General features: G+C 35.4%; 1 protein-coding gene and 1 long non-coding RNA gene across 2 annotated transcripts in view; one reads left to right on the top strand and one right to left on the bottom strand.

The window, feature by feature from the left end:
- The window catches only part of LOC116070528 (zinc finger and SCAN domain containing protein 4F-like), a 1,943-nt gene extending 1,245 nt beyond the window's left edge, over window positions 1-698 (bottom strand). The window contains exon 1 of the mRNA XM_031341956.1: window positions 2-698. Coding sequence (XP_031197816.1) covers window positions 2-463 — 462 coding nt within the window. The 5' untranslated portion in view covers window positions 464-698. The remainder of the gene's footprint in view (window position 1) is intronic.
- A 13,212-nt stretch (window positions 699-13,910) lies between these two features.
- On the top strand, window positions 13,911-15,890 carry LOC116070527. Its single transcript, XR_004110448.1, has 3 exons — window positions 13,911-14,104; window positions 14,953-15,285; window positions 15,468-15,890. It is a non-coding gene; the product is annotated as an uncharacterized LOC116070527 (long non-coding RNA).
- The last annotated feature ends 255 nt before the right edge of the window (window positions 15,891-16,145 follow it).

Raw genomic sequence — 16,145 nt, 5'->3', positions numbered from 1 at the left:
TGATGACTTCTTTTAATGGCATGTTTTCAGAAAAGAGAGCTTCCTGTCCTTGCATGGAAACATGGACCATGACAGGAGGCTTCAAGCACTCATCAGTCAGATTTTCCATGAATCTCCTCATGTTTCTGTCACTGGATTTCCACTTCTCTTCCAAAGCAAAGTTTTCCTTGCAGTGTCCAGTGAGGAGAAAATGCTCCAAGACCAGTTGAGAAATCATCTGCTCCTTGCTATGCTTTTCTGGCTGCAACCATGAGGTAAACATCTCCCAGAGACTGTGCAGCTCCTGCTTTGCCTTGGAGTGATTGTTGTTTGGGGAAAACTTGAGCTGAACACTACGTGAGTTATAAATGTCTTCTGCCTGCTGCCCACCAGAACTATGAGTTGGAATAAACTCTAAATTGTCAGTCTGAAGGTCTTTTGCTGGTGTCTTGTTATTAAAGGATTCTCTAAAGTGTGAATCCATTGTAGTGACAATGGTCAGAAAGATTCAACTTTAGCAGATTAATATCTGTCGTGTGACTTTAAGAACAATGCTACTACTTGATGTGTTAGTGTAAAAGCTCTTTCTCCAGTGAACTTCACAGGTGATTCCAAAAAGTCCTGGGAGGCAGTGTGTGTCCCAGCCTTAGCTCTGCTGCATCTCCACATGCAACTCTTTACACGCCCCCACAATCGTTCACCTAGCGGCTAGAACCCGGCAAAACATGACTATTAAGACTTAATTATCTAATCAGGTTTATATAATGATAAGATCACAATTACAAGATGCCAATATAATAATTTCAGTGCCAAATGATAAATACAATATTTTGACCCAATTAATCTGTTTTGTAAAAATCTTAGCTTGGTTGTTATACCCACAAGGGGTCTGCATCAGCATCTTCCTCTGTCTCCATGATGAAGAAGCTCCGCCCCTTCCTCTCTCTGCCCCCTTTCCTCCTCAACTTCTAGCTCCACCTCTCTATCCCTGTGCAATCTCAGGCCTGTCACTACCTTAATGTGATTGGACAGAGAAAATACTGCAACATTTCACCCTTTCTGTTTAATAAAAAACAAAACAAAACAAAAACAAAAAAAATAAGCAATAAAACCAAACTTTCTCTCAAAGTATAAATTGAACATAACTATTATATATATTGTAAATTATCTGGTATGAGATAGATCTAGAACCCAGTCCAACATTTCTGTCAATAAAATTGAACACTATCTTTTATCTTAACTTGAAAGACAAAAACTTTGTACCTGGCTATGTCTTGGCTTAGATAGGATGTCATGTGAAAATCATCCTCTCAAAAGTAGAAAGCCTGGGCTGGCTAGGGGACTATGTAGTTTTTCAACTCCATCAGAAACCCAAAAACAACTGAATAATTGAGGATATACAGGAAGTCTAACACAGCTTCAAAAAATTTAGCCGATTGACAGAGACTGCTGAACACCTGGACGGTCCTTTCTTTAAAATGGACATAGAAAATGTTGCAACATCCAGCCTCCTTTGTTACTGTCTTTTTGTATGTTCTCCAAAGCACTTCACCATTTTGTCTGATGATTTTATTATACTTTAATGTGAGTTGAGTGTGTGTGTGTGTGTGTGTGTGTAATAAATAAGTGAAAATGGGCAAACATATGGAGGTCACAAGGGTAACTTGCCTCTGCTTTTCATTTCACTGTAGGGGAGCTGGGATTATAGACATGTATTAGGGAATTCCTATGTCAAACTTTTCCTGAGCTTTGGGACTCCAAACTCAAATCCTCATACTTTTGGGAAAAGCCATTCCCTTACCCGAAACTTTTATTCCTGTGGCATATCTACTAATAGTAACTCTTTCCTGGTTCCTTCCTTCCTCCTTCCATCCTTCCTTCCTCCCTCTCTTTCTTAAATTTTTATATTTATTTATTATATTTTAATGTATTTATGTTCTGTTTGAATGTATGTTTGCATAGTCTGTACATTCCTGGTATTTGTGGTCCTCAAAGGAGGGTGTTGCATTTCCTGGAACTGGAGCTATGAATGGTTTGGGGGTACATAGTGGGAGTTGGGAATAAAACTCAGCTACTCTGGAAGAACAAGTGCTCTTTTTCTTTTCAGTTTTTTCCTTTTCTTTTTTCTTTTTTAAATTGAACATTGATTTTTTTTCTTTCATGAAAAACCAGGGCTGATGTTGAGTCAGATGGTGGGTTCCTCTCCAAAATCTAGCATTGGTATGCCATTGTTGAGGACAACATCCACATAGCTCATCAAATGTAGAGGTCCAGCTGGTGTCTGCATGGAGTCTTCACCCTTACATTCCAGCCTTTTCTGCCAGGAAGACTACTCTATGGGTTATGAATGAGAAACTTGACCACCAAACCAGCCACAAAACAGTTGACCTACAAACTCTCCTGTCTGCAGGATGTGCTAAGGCAACGGCAGTGAAGAATGTGTGCGAGTTGGCAACCAATGTCTGGATTAACAAGTGCTCTTAACAGCTGAGCTATTTCTCCTTCCCCACCTCTCTTTTTTATTAAGAACCCCTTGGTTACATCAATTCCATCAGAATCACACCGAATAAATATACAGTTTCAATATTCTTGCTTTAATTTGTCATGTAGCATCCATATTTGAAGATTGAATACAAATCTTCAAAGAATCATAATTTAGACTCTTTATTCTCCTATCATAAAAGGCAGTATGCAATGTTTTACTAAAAATGACTTTTCAGCCTTTACATAACATATATATATATACATATTTACATATACATACATATATATGTATATATATATATGTGTGTGTGTGTGTGTGTTATGTCTTATTTAATGTTTAGTTTCCTTATATTCTTTATAATGAGTTGAAAATGCATATGCTTGCCACTTAAAAAATATCAATTTTCACATTTGTATTTTGAAGACTTAAAGTATATTCAGAAAACAAAAGAAATGGCTACAGGTCAACAAAACTTTCTTCTAAAGCAAGCCATTTCATTTTGAAACTAGTAAATGTGAGTGTATCTTCTGATACGGGCCTCTAAGAAAGAGAAGGAGGTGTAATCATGTTAAGTGTACAAGTTTTCGGAAGGGACTTTACGATAGAGATGACATTCAGTCATTTATATTAACTGTCTTTCATTACAACAGTGGGAAAGTTTTTAAAAATTCACCAAAAGAATGAGTAATAGTGAAGCATCTAGAATCATGAAAAAATATTAACTGTTCTAGAATGTATTTTTCCAAGCTGTGTTTAATGGCAAACTAGTTTTGATACTTCTAAATATAGCTGTCATAGAGTACCTTATAAAACATAATTGACAATGTAAAATTAAAATTCATGCATTAATGACAAAACACAAGTATAGAATAACAATAAAAAGATTTCAGGAAAAAGACATGGTATTGACTGAAAATTAGAAATGACTATGTGGAGAATCACTTCCATTACTAAACTTTATCATTTTCAGCTTCACTAATAGTTATAGGTGAAATTTCTTCCATGAAATAATCTAGAATCCTCTTGATGAATGCCATGCATGCCACTATTTAAAGTATTTAGCCTGACAAATGAGCTTGCTTCTTTATGATGGGTTACGCAATCTAGGTGAAACAGATGAAAATAGTACCCTCACAGAACAGTCAGTATCTAAATGATATTCCTGGTTTTTATTAATAGAACAAAGGAAGAATCTAGTCTCTCAGAGTCTTGTTGAGAAGACAAAAGATAAAATTTGCAGTGATTTCAGGAAGACATAGGCAGCTAACTTTTAACTTTAATGCAGGCTAGAGAAGGTTAGTTTCATTTTCAAATTTAATTCTCAATCACTTTCAGTTGTAATTTTAATAATTTATACTATAAAATTCTAAATTTTATATTTTATGGCTAAGTAGAAGAAAGTTAAAACTTAACTTATTTCTCTGTTTATCTATCTATCTATCTATCTATCTATCTATCTATCTATCTATCTATCATCTTTTCTTCTTCCTTGCCCTTGTTGACTTTCAGCTCATTATGCAAACTAGACAGGCCTCAAACACACAAAGATATGTCTGGTCATGCCCCTGTGGTAGTTGTATTAAAGGAACTCAACAACACACCTGATACCTGTGCCCTGGACTTCTCTTACTTGCCCTTGTAGGTTGGAGGTAAGGTGGTGTGGTGTGAATGACACAGACTCTGGGAACAGGTGAGAAACTCCACAGAAAGCTCATGTGAATGTTACTATAAACTCCTTTAATACCTTCACCTGTGCCTCATTGGTAGCAAGAAAGCATCTCTTCTAAACAGTAGTTCGTGATTGGCTGACATTATCTCTGTCAGCAATCCTTTGTCTCTCAGGCAGTCTTCAATTAGGTTCTCCTGTAGGAGATGCCTTTTGGCCTACCCTAACCCTACCCCCGGCGTTTATGTAGAGATAGCCAACACTGTCATTCCTTTTACATATACCCAACTTGTTCTTAGTTGTTTAGGAAACTGAATGCACATATATCTATAAAATTAAGCTATTCAACAGTAATTTTTCACCAGTAAGTAATAACTTTCTCTATTTACATGCCAATAATTCTTAAATTAAGAAACGTTCCAAAGAATTTATGTTGACATTTTTCATAGATATTTTGGATTTTTAAATTTTTCTTTTGGGTGGGGAAGACTGGAGGATCATGGAAAATATTAAGGAGGAAAAACCGTGGTCAGAATATAATTTATGGAAAAATATCTAAGTTCAACAAAAGTTCCTTTTAGTTTTGACACTATATGATCATATCATTTCTCCCTTTGCTTTTCTCCCTCCAAACATTCTCAAATACCCTTCCTTTCTGCCTTTGAAATTACTGAATGCATTTTTAAAATGAATTGTTGTTACTTGTATATTTGTATATGCATATATATTCCTAAATATAATCCACTCAGTTTATGTAATGTTACTTCTATGTATGTTTTCAGGGCTGATCCTTATTATTGAATAACCAAGTGGTGTACTTTTTTCCTCAGGGAATACTTTCTACTGCTCTTGGCATCCCTCAATTGTCTATCTTTGTTGCATCCCACATTTGTCTGTAGATCTTTGTACATGGCTAATGCTATATGGTACCCAGACTATTTAGGTGTGTCTGTTTTTGTGGTCTTAGGTAGTCACAGTGAGTCTACACTCTTTGATATTGTGTCATTGAAAACAATGTTGTATTTCATCTTTGTCAGTTAAAATTTTAAAACCCGGATGACAGGTGACAAGTATAAGAATTAAAATGTAGTTTAAAAATTATGTGTTCTTGTGGGGAGCCACAGCCACCATATATATATATATATATATATATATATATATATATATATATATATATTGAACACCTGGTCTCCGGCCAGAGAAGAGAGCATTGAGATAAACAAGTCTTAGTTCGAAAAGCTGAGTGCCTCCAGTTTATGATGCAAGCTGGCATGATTTCTCACAGCCTATTGTGCTTTGCCACATAGCCGATGCTGATTGGGACCAGGGAAAGTATTTAACCCACAAGGGCTGGGGGCTGGAGAGAGAATAGATAATTAGGAGTAAGTATGTAGGGAATAGAAGTAAGTAGATATAGAAGTAAGATGTAGGAGATAGGAGTAAGTATGTAGAGATAGTAAGTAAGATGTAATAATTAGGAGTAAGTATGTAGGGAATAGAAGTAAGTAGTAAAGTAGAAAGTTGTAAAGATGTTAGTAAAATAGAAGTAGTAAGATGTAAATAGTAGTAAGTAAGATGTAAGTAGTAAGATGTAAGCAGTAAGATAGAAGTAGTAAGATGTAAGTAGTAAGATAGAAGTAGTAAGATGTAACTAGTAAGATATAAGAAGAAGATATAGAAGAATATAAAAGAAGCTAGCTAGAGAAGAAGTAAAAATGAAGGTTCCTGATTAAACTGCATGGAGAAGCGCTCGTTGTTGCCTCCTTATTTCCACTGGACGGAAAGGCGGACGACATGTTCTAGTAAAGTGGTGGTAGTAGATTATTTTCCAAGATCCATGACTTCACTGTTTTGGAATAGTTGGCTATTTTTCTAGTATCAGGACCAATTTTTTCCCCTATTTGAGGGTTCCTTAAGTCAACAGAGCCCGCTATTGGTTAACACCAGTATGTGAATACCATCAGTGTATGTCCTGCTGGTCATTCTTGTCATTCATAGGTATCACATCTTGGTAAGACTGTTCTTCCTTCCCTTGGTAATCTGCATTGAACTTTCTGGTACTATGCAATGTAGACAGAAGGAAGTTAGATCTGACTCAAACAATGCAAGTTGTTGATCTTAAGTGTGCAATATCTTTAGAAATCATGGCTTACATTCAGACTCTGCCAGGCAATCAGAGGCAACACTAAAGCCTATGTTCTTTTGGAAGCAATTTGGACTACCTTGAAAGAAGTTTGCTGCTGACTGTTGCTGGAATTTTGAGTAGTCTATAGTTCTTGTGGGGAGTGTTGTAAGACTTACTGGCATAATTTTATTATACATAGCATTATCATTTTATAATCAGATTATATTATAAATCATATTATTTTATATTTTCCTAACATTTATATGTGTAAGTACAAAATAATATGGTTCTTGAGGCTTTATCACACAATCTTTGTGTCATTTGTTCCTTCTCCCTAATTTTTCTTCTTTCTTCACTCTCTTCTCCCTTGTTAGTACCTTCTTCTCTAGTTTTCCATTTCCCCTTCATATCATCTGTGTTATGTTATTCCCCTTCTGAAGACACCACCCCATGGTTCTACTCTAATTCTTTGCTTCTATAGTTATTCTATGTTGCATAATCACATGTAAATATTTGGAGCAACTAACCACAGATGAGAGAGAAATTGTTGTGGATCTGGGTTATGTCACTCAATCTATCTTTTCTAGGTCCACTCAACGACATGAAATTTTCACAATTCCATTTTTCTTTATGCTGGATAGTATCTCATTGTCTCTAGGTATCACAGTTTAGTTATGCATTCACCTGTTAAAAGACATTTAAGCCGTTTCCATTCCATACCTATCACTTCTCATCAATAAGCTTCTCTCCACAATAAATAGAAATTATTATAAAAAGTTGCAACTGAACACAAATGTAAAAATCAATGGATTATGAGGTGCCAATCTGTGAGGGGTACATCTGAAGCACAGCTCTCTGGCATCTGTATCTTTGAGAACATCATGGAAAGGGGGACAGAAAGGCACGAAGCCAGTAAGTCTGCTGAGTGACTGCCTCTTTTAGAAATTGCTACATAAACATAACCTGACCATTGACAGTATGAATAGACATGCAGCACAGAGAACATCTCATAGGGTCCCATCCCTAGACAAATTACTACAAGCAACTAATGGTGGGCAAGAGGGGAAGAATTAATCTCTTTCAGTGTAAAGTCCCTGAATGGCCATCCAATATAATGTAGTCACCCTTGAAGCTACATATGTACATATAGCAAACAAGAACTCAGTAGGCTGTAATTATAGATTTGTTCATATGTGTGTGCAGTTGTGTGTGTGTATATGTGTGTGTGTGTGTGTATAACATTAACTAAAGAAAAGAAGACTATTAACTTGACAGTGGGGGAACATGGTGGGAGAAAGTTGGATGTAATTTTTATGTATTTATTATTTAACACATATATTTAATTAAAATATAGTAAGAAATTGAAACAGCCTTTAAAAATGAAACATTATGAGTGATAAATGTATGAAAACTATCTATTCAATTTACATCTTGGAAAAGTTGAGATCAATCCTATTTTGCACCCAGAAATACCAAAGACTCATTTAGGAATTCAATTGTTTTGAAAAGAACATTGAGTTTCTTCTGTGTATCAGTAGTTGTTTATAAACAGCTGTCTCTATTACTACACAACAATAACCCCAATTTAAAACATTTGAGTTTTTCTTTTGATAATAGATCTTAGTTTGTTATTATGCATATTTCAACAGTGTCTCTATGAAGGAAGCAGTATATTGACATTCATCCTGGTACAACCTCACTTTTTAACATGCATAATATCTGTACAAGTTGTTCAGATATTATATATGGGTTCTCAGAACAGACTATTATAAAATTTAAGCACCAAGCCATAATTTAAAACTATACAATCTTTTATATTTTAAGTTTTGTGTTATACTTCTGGCAATGAAACTAAAAAGTATTCCCTGTCATTACTCTGTTCAAGCGATACATGCTTAGAGAACTGCCATGCTAGCTAACATCTGGATCTTTGGAAGTTGCAATGTAAAATGCCCTGGAAGTTTGATTCTCTAAGATGATTTTGCTTATTACTGGACTGTGCTGGAGTAATGCAAAGGCTGAAAGTGTCTTTTCTCTTTGATACATGGTATAAAATAGCTTAGTTGGAAAAAATGTCTTTTTCATTTGACTTCACGTTAGATTTTTCCTATTGTTACCTTAGACAAAGCAAGGCATAGATACTTCTCTAACTCACCTTTTATCTTGCAGTTGACTGTACTGAGAGATCTGGGGAGGATATGCTTGCTAATTTCACAGGATTAAATGTTAGTTAAGCCTCTGTTCTTACCTCAGGACTCAGAATTCTGCCTCACTTCAATCTGAGGAATGTTTGTTTGTTTGTTTGTTTGTTTTGTTGTTGTTTTTGTTTTACCGGTGGTGGGTTTAATTTGGAGAAAATGTGAGTAGCTCTCCTTGGGGTATGGGGAAATGTAGACAAGTCATGAAACAATGTTCACAGAAACCACCAGGGCTGAGGGAGGAGGAGGGAGTTGCTGGTCTAAAGAGAGGAAGGGAAACACTCACAGGAGGCCTGGAGGACCTTTGTGTTGGAACCCTGGAATCATCAAACTGTGAAAAACTCTTCAAAACTAGCTGAAAAATATTCCACAATACACTGTCTAGGGATACTCCCTAACCATCCACCTCCATATATCTGACTATTCCTGCTTCTCTTCACTTTTCCCAGCTAAAACAACATTGAACATGTAGCTTCCAGCCTTCTTGACTTACAAGGATCTTTAGTATCCTTTGGTCAAAGACATTCTGGAAAGTTCTCTGTGTTCAGTAGCAACTCTCCTCACACTATTGCACAGAGTATCCTTTGGGAAGAAGCCTTTGTTTCCCATCCACAATTTTTTTCTACCAGTGTACACTCTTGAAAGTTTAAAATATTTTTATCTTTATTTGACAAAGTATATCCAGAGAAGAATGTTTCATTACCTTTAAGACAAAATAAATATTAATAAAAACATCATTTCCCTAGCTGTGTATGATAAAGGCTTGATGTCCACAGCAGGGTGGTACTCAAAGGAGTCTTCCTTTCCTCTGTGGAGAAAGGAAGGGGTTAATGAGGAGAGGGAATAACAAGGAGAGAACTGGGAGGAGGGGGGGGGTCTGTGATAGGGATGTAATATAATAATAAATTAATTAATAAAAATGTTGCTCTCTAAGGTTACATATTTTATTGCACAAGATAAACATAAAAAAAACGTAAGCAAATCATTAATAAAATGAATTCCCCAATCTCAGCCTTGAATAAAGTCCTTCCATCTTTGCAGGCTCTGATTATACAGCTCTGTCAATGAGTTCAGAAGCCCTGGGGTTTGTCTGGTTTTATGGTCCTTCTCACATACAAATTCTTTGTTCACTTGCTCCAACGATGGCTGAAATTGGAAAGCATTCTGGCATTCCTTTCTACTAAGTGTAGAAGTTTTAATAAGAGAAGAAGCTCATAGGTTTCAGCTTTAAAATCTGTTCCAATAATGGCCAAATGAAATTAAGGACTTGTCTAATTTAAAATTACTTATTTTCTAAATTAATTTTCAATATGAGACAATAAGTGGTTGTGGACCTTGCATCATTGAAGAGTTATAAGTAAAGTCCAAGTGTACTTTATATCACATTCATTCCCATCATTTTCTGTTACTATACAGTGTATTTTTCATTTGACATTACCTCACCAGATTCAATTGCTAAGAATTTAATCAAAATATTGAAGACAAAACTATTTGCTATAGAATTTTAAAAGATTTAATATCAAATCTTCCTCCATATTAAACATTTTGTTGTTTTTCAATTTATTTTGAGACAGGATCTTTCTATGCATCTAAAGTCTGCCAAGCACTTAAGCTTTTCCTGCCTCTGTTTCACAAAACTGGGGAGTACTACTTCCCAAAACTGAGGAGTAAGGACATGTGACAATTCATCAGCCTGTTGTCTCAGTCCTGAAAGATTTGTTCAAGTAATAAAACACCAATACACTGTTTATTTGGTTACAGTAGAAGATTATCAAGGAAATTAATAAAGATATGAATATTTTTGGGACAACATTGATATATATGTAGAACATATTATTTTAATATCAACAGAAAACTTCCAAAGTCAGGAGGGTACCTTTAAGAAAAAAAGCATGAATTTACTTGGCGAAACAAAATTTTTGAAGTTACTCAAAGCATTTTTTTCTTCTTGAAATTGTCATTTTGTGTATAATGAGACTACATTTTCATTTATTATCCCATGATACAAGAAGTCAAGAAGCATAGTGAGTTATACAAAATTGACAGCAAGAATGAAAAACAATGTAGGTCAACATCATGTTGGAGTTAAGTACCTACTCTTCCTTCTTCCTGATCTCCCTGTCAAAGCAACAGCACAAACTAAATGGCAACCAAACAAAACAAACCCCTATTCTGATTCAAGCATCTATTTGACTGATAAAATGATTAAAGTCACCCAGTCCAATTCCCTCACACCTGCACTGCACCTTAGCCAAGAGTTTATTTATAGTTTGTACTTTGTTGATCTCACTCAACTGTAAAGTAAACTATCTGCAGGGACCTCTAACATAAGAGTTTTGTTGGAGTATCTCCTGCTTTTAATAAATAACTTTATTCTGATCCTAAAATATCACTTGATAATTCTGACTACAGTTTCTTCTGCCTTTGCTTTCTTTATAGTATTTATCAATGTGACAACTCTCCTAAGTTTATAGATTTTTTTGTACTGTAAATGCTTCTAGCTTTGAGCTTTTACTCTATTCAGTAACAAAACCACAACCTCTGGTTACCTCACCAGGAGATAAAGAATATCTAAGCTCCTCCTAGTAGAGAAGCACTTGGGTCATCCATTAAGCTGTATGAGTCACAAATAAATCATTTAGGGATAGGCAAACCAAGGCAGAATCTCTAGGGTATTTTTATGCAACCAAGGTTCATGATTCAGGGCAGCAATCTACTTATTAATAGATATCAACATAGAGTTGGGGTGGAGAGACCAACATGTTAGAAGCTGGTGAAGCTCCTCAAAGCCTTCTCACTCCTAAAATGAAATTATTTTCAACTCATGCCTCAGAAAGGATAGGTTTACCCAATAAGCCAGTCCTATCTTGCTTTCCTCTCTTTCTTTGTCATTCTTTCCTTCTTATCATTTCTTACTTTCCATCTTTTTCTTCTTTCTGTGATCTTGGTCTTATTGTACAAGATTATAAACCAAAAGTGTTTTCTAAGTTGTGTTGTTATCTGGGGAAGGAATACTCAGAGCAAGAGTCAGAAGAAACTTTTCAAGGAAGCTGAGAGCATAGCGATTCATCCTTTCAGAAGTCATTCCTCTAGGCATGTATGATACTGTTTAGCAAGACGACATAACTGTGGAAGAACTAAGGAATTGCAGTAGATGAATCTTCAATCAAACGATCAATGTTTTAGTGATCCATGAGTGTCCTCCCTATCCCCACTTTCCCCTGATTCATATATAAAATAACAACACGTGCAAGTGCATTAGTCCTGGCATCAGCGATTTGCATTCCCACAGGAGACCAGCCCTTCCTTGTTTCTGATGTTATTTTGGGTTGTACAATTTGTACAACTCTTTGCATCACTTTTTATGCTTCACTGATCCATATTTTAATCGAGAATCTATTTTTGAGAACTGGGGATGGGATGGAGCAAAGGCATAAAAACAAAATTATAAATTTAATAATGTTAACAGCAGCATGAAAACGGCATGAAAATATATTAGGTGAGACAAACTGGGTCCTATTAGTGAAATCTTCGCCAACAAACAAGCCAAAGTGGCCCTTAAAAGGACATGCAGAATTTTAGAGGGTAAAAATAGCCATTAATTATATGAGTAATGAGATTTCTATGCAAATAAAGATTAATCTTACATTTCAGATTCATTTAGGGCTCTAAACAAATTAGTTTTATGGATTTCTTTGTGTGTTCCTATTCAAACTGACAAACTGTCTGTGACATGGCCAAAAAAACCATACTTTAATCCGGCTATGGATGTCAAATTAAATCATGTTTCCTCTCACATTTCTTGTCTCTAAACTCATTACACACCACTTTTTTTCTTTGTCTTTTTTCCTGAGACAATATATATGTACATGACTGTGCACCCAAATACAATAATTGGGAAATAAATGGGAAGAGCCCCTGCGTTTTGACCTGTTAACATAAGGGGTTGACACAGAGCAGAAGAGCACAAAAACTCATGTTGCTCTTACAGTCTTATCTCTAAGAAGCCAGATGAAACAGCAGCAGTTTTCATCTGCCCACTGCTGACATCTTCTCTACTAAGCGTGCAGCCCGTTGATTCTTCCTCAGGAAGGATGCTGCCTGAACTTTCCAGCATAAAGAATGGAGGGTACCCTGATGATAGAATAAATAAACAGTAAGTAAATAAACCATTGCTCATTACAATACTAACTGGTCACATCCACCTAGCAGGCAGCCTTTTGTGGCAAAATCCAAAACTCACCTTTCTGTTACACAAAATTCTGTATTGAACAATATATACTTCATAGAAAAAGTAATCTAGTGAATTTAATAAAAAGAAGAATTTGGCAAAAAAAAATTGTAAAATAAAAATATCCCATGCTTTAGAATCAATAAGAAGATATTTTTCATAATTGCTTTATTTTCTGTTTCTTATTGTAAAGAAAGAATGCTGATCCTTATGCTTTCTCTCTAAAAATATATTTCAAATCAAATGTGTTCTTGCAGTTACATAAATATATAACTTTGATATAAATAGAACTGTGTTCAAAGGCATGAATAAATTGTTAACTTTCATTTGTTGTTTCTTAGAAGCTTAAGTTCCTTAAAATATTAAAAGCATATGAGCATATTACAAATATATACATATATATGATAAAATAGATTGATCCACATAATATATTATTTGATTTGGTCCACATGAATTGAACATATGAGCAAGACTCCATGTCATTTAGGACAACTTATCCTTAATTCTCTGTTTTCCTTCTACAGTGGGTATTTAATACACACACAAGTAGAAATTACAGTGCATGGAATCTATAGACAGAGAGAAGGGCCGTGTTCATTGAGTTCTTGACATTTTATGTATAGTTATCAATAATACTAAATACAATGCTGACTAAGATCCCTTTATCTAGTAGAGTTTTGGGGAAGTTCTTGAACCAGAGTGGTGGAAAGGAGTTAAGGAGTTCAAGCAACACCAGACAGCAAGATTAGTGAAGCAAACCTTGGACTACTGTATATAAAAAGTATAAATGCTAGGCCTGAGGATATAGCTCAATAGTTGATCACTTATCTAGTATGTGCTAAGTTTTAGGTTCGATCTTTAGTACTGAAAAAGAAGTTAGCAATTTTAAGATCATCTAGTTACAATAGGAGGCAATTCCTAACCAAAATGAGCTTCCCACACATTACCAGGCACACTTGCAGAGCAGTATCACAATGAGTAGAGGAATTCCCTAAGAGTCAAACTTTTCAAGAGACCCTGAGGTCAACTTTAATTTTCTACTATTTTCGGTTTTAGTCATTTGCTCCTGCTATACTTTTGAAATGGCTAGCACTTTTAAAAATATTGTCAGAACTAAGAATTCTCAAATCTATTATGATGTTAAAATGATGTCATCAGTATTAAAAGTCAGGTATTGTTACACGTATATTTCCATGTCTGCAGAGAGGATCATATCTGAAACAGTTTATTATTTTTGATGAACTAGAGGGTTTCTAACATAATTGGTGTCAGTGTTAGAGAGTCTGAAACTGTGGATTTTTCTTTTTTATAGAATTTCAAATGTACCATTCATGGAAAAAAAGGATTTTTTTTTTTAAACTTGGCCAACCAAAATATAGGCTCTCTGAACAATACAAATTCTCTGATAAATAGATTTTAAGTAAGCATCTTAGTTCTTTGAATAATACATATGAATTAGCCTAAATGGTACTATTACAAGCACATTATTGGACACCTGAAGTTGTGACCACTTTTGTTAATGAATACTTGACAGAATTCCTGAAAGTCATTCATTAACACACTTCACGGTATAATGCAACAGGAGATGAGGAGGCTGGATTAGTTGCCAGCTATTGCACTGTAGGTCAGCTGAGCCACAGGGACTGCTTTCTGACAGAATGTCTGATTGAGGCATGCCTCTCTCTTCAAAACTGGAGTTCACAGAAAAAAAATTATGTGAAGTATATAAGAAAAGGTTAAAGAAAAATAGTAACGAATGCACACTACAGCCAAAGTTTCAAACTATTAGGGCTTTGCTTTATGTCAGTTGCTGTCCTCAGCTTAAAACCTTCAGAAAGGAGAACACTACTATTGGTGATCATTAGGAAAGAGGCCTGCGAATGGATGATACCTAAAATTTTAAAGCTATTGTCTGGAATTGAGTCTAAACCCCACCACTTACTGGATCATCGAGTTGTAAAGTTACTCGAGCTTCCATGAGTTTACTTTAGTACTTTAAAAGCCCCCATCTTGCAGAAATCTGGTGGGCAATACATTTGAAAATGGGAATCAAGTGTCTCCTCTTTTGTGTTTTGTTTTGTTTTGTTTTAATTTCCTCTTTACTTAATCCCTTCTTCTAATCTAAAAATTGTAGGAGATTGCCCAGACTATAACCTAAAGATTACTGTCTCTGGGCTTTTGAACTTAAAAGATTTGCACTGGTAATTATGTAGTCATTCATAAAATTATGTTTTTCTGTTTTGTTTTCCACTCTGCTTGGTGTTATAGTAAGATGGATACGTAATCTGAGAACACAGCCCTACAGAGCTTGATCCGTGCTGGCACGGTGTACTAAGAAGGAATCAGTACTCACAAAAACTTCCAGAGGAGTGGCTGCCTTTTATACATTTTCTCCCAGTCCTCAGAATACTGAAGTATTTCATAAGGGACAAAGCAAGGATTGAGGTAGTACTTGGAATAGAGTCATCTAACTGTTATGTCACAGAACAGCAAAGCGGTCCAGGTTTGTCACCTAGCCACCAAGTACATGACCAAGCCCTGAGGCTGCCAGTAAGAGAAAAGGACTACTTGATTTTAAAAGCAAGAACTATGAAGCAAAGGGTGAGTACCAATTACGTGCTGCTATGATTAACTTTTTAAACAGTTTATTAACAGTGAAATAAAACTCACTGTGCTGAGAAGGTTAGAAAAGATGATAAGAATAATTATTAAATGTAAAAATAGGTGGTTATTGTATATGTCTAACCTTGGATGTCTTATTTCTTTATTTATGAAACTGACAGTGAAGGAAGGAAAATCCATGATAATTCATCACACATAGCAAGACATCAGCATCGGGACATAAGAATGATGCCAGTCATTGTGATTCCAAACAGAGAGCGAAGAAGTCCTCTACAAGCCCCATGGGTTTACAGAACCCTATCAATCTCTCTCTCCATCTTCCGGATTATTATTCAAGTTACTGTCCCCAATTTTGCTGGGTATATAAGATCTAGCCCAGCTCCGTAGATCATTTTTCTTCCTGGTGGATTAGGAATTTGTTCTCTTTAAATTATCTCTGAGCTAATATGCTGCTCAACAAAGTAGTAGGAATGTCAACATCATCTGTGTTTGTTTTGTGTATGTGTTTATATACCTACCTCTCCACCCTTGTACTGTGATTGCCATACAAGAACTTAAAGCTATGCCTGGAACTAGTATCAAAAGTCCTTTGTAATGTCATTCATTCCTTATTTCTATTGACACATATTATTTTGACTCTCGCAAGGATCTGTATGTTTTTCAAGGTCAAGAAAAACAATTTGAAAAAGTCTCCTGGTAATGTAAAAAATTACCCAGATGTTTAGTCATTTTATCGGGAATGACCAATAGGCTGGGGAATTTACATGCGTGTTTATCAAATTCAATCTGCAGAACAGAAAAGTATATTGAATAAAAGCTAATATGGCTATTGCATATAT

This window comes from Mastomys coucha, unplaced genomic scaffold, assembly GCF_008632895.1.
Source record: "Mastomys coucha isolate ucsf_1 unplaced genomic scaffold, UCSF_Mcou_1 pScaffold22, whole genome shotgun sequence".
In the NCBI taxonomy this organism is placed as follows: domain Eukaryota; kingdom Metazoa; phylum Chordata; class Mammalia; order Rodentia; family Muridae; genus Mastomys; species Mastomys coucha.
Note: the sequence above shows the minus strand (reverse complement) of the source record. Positions and strands in the feature narration are given on the sequence as shown.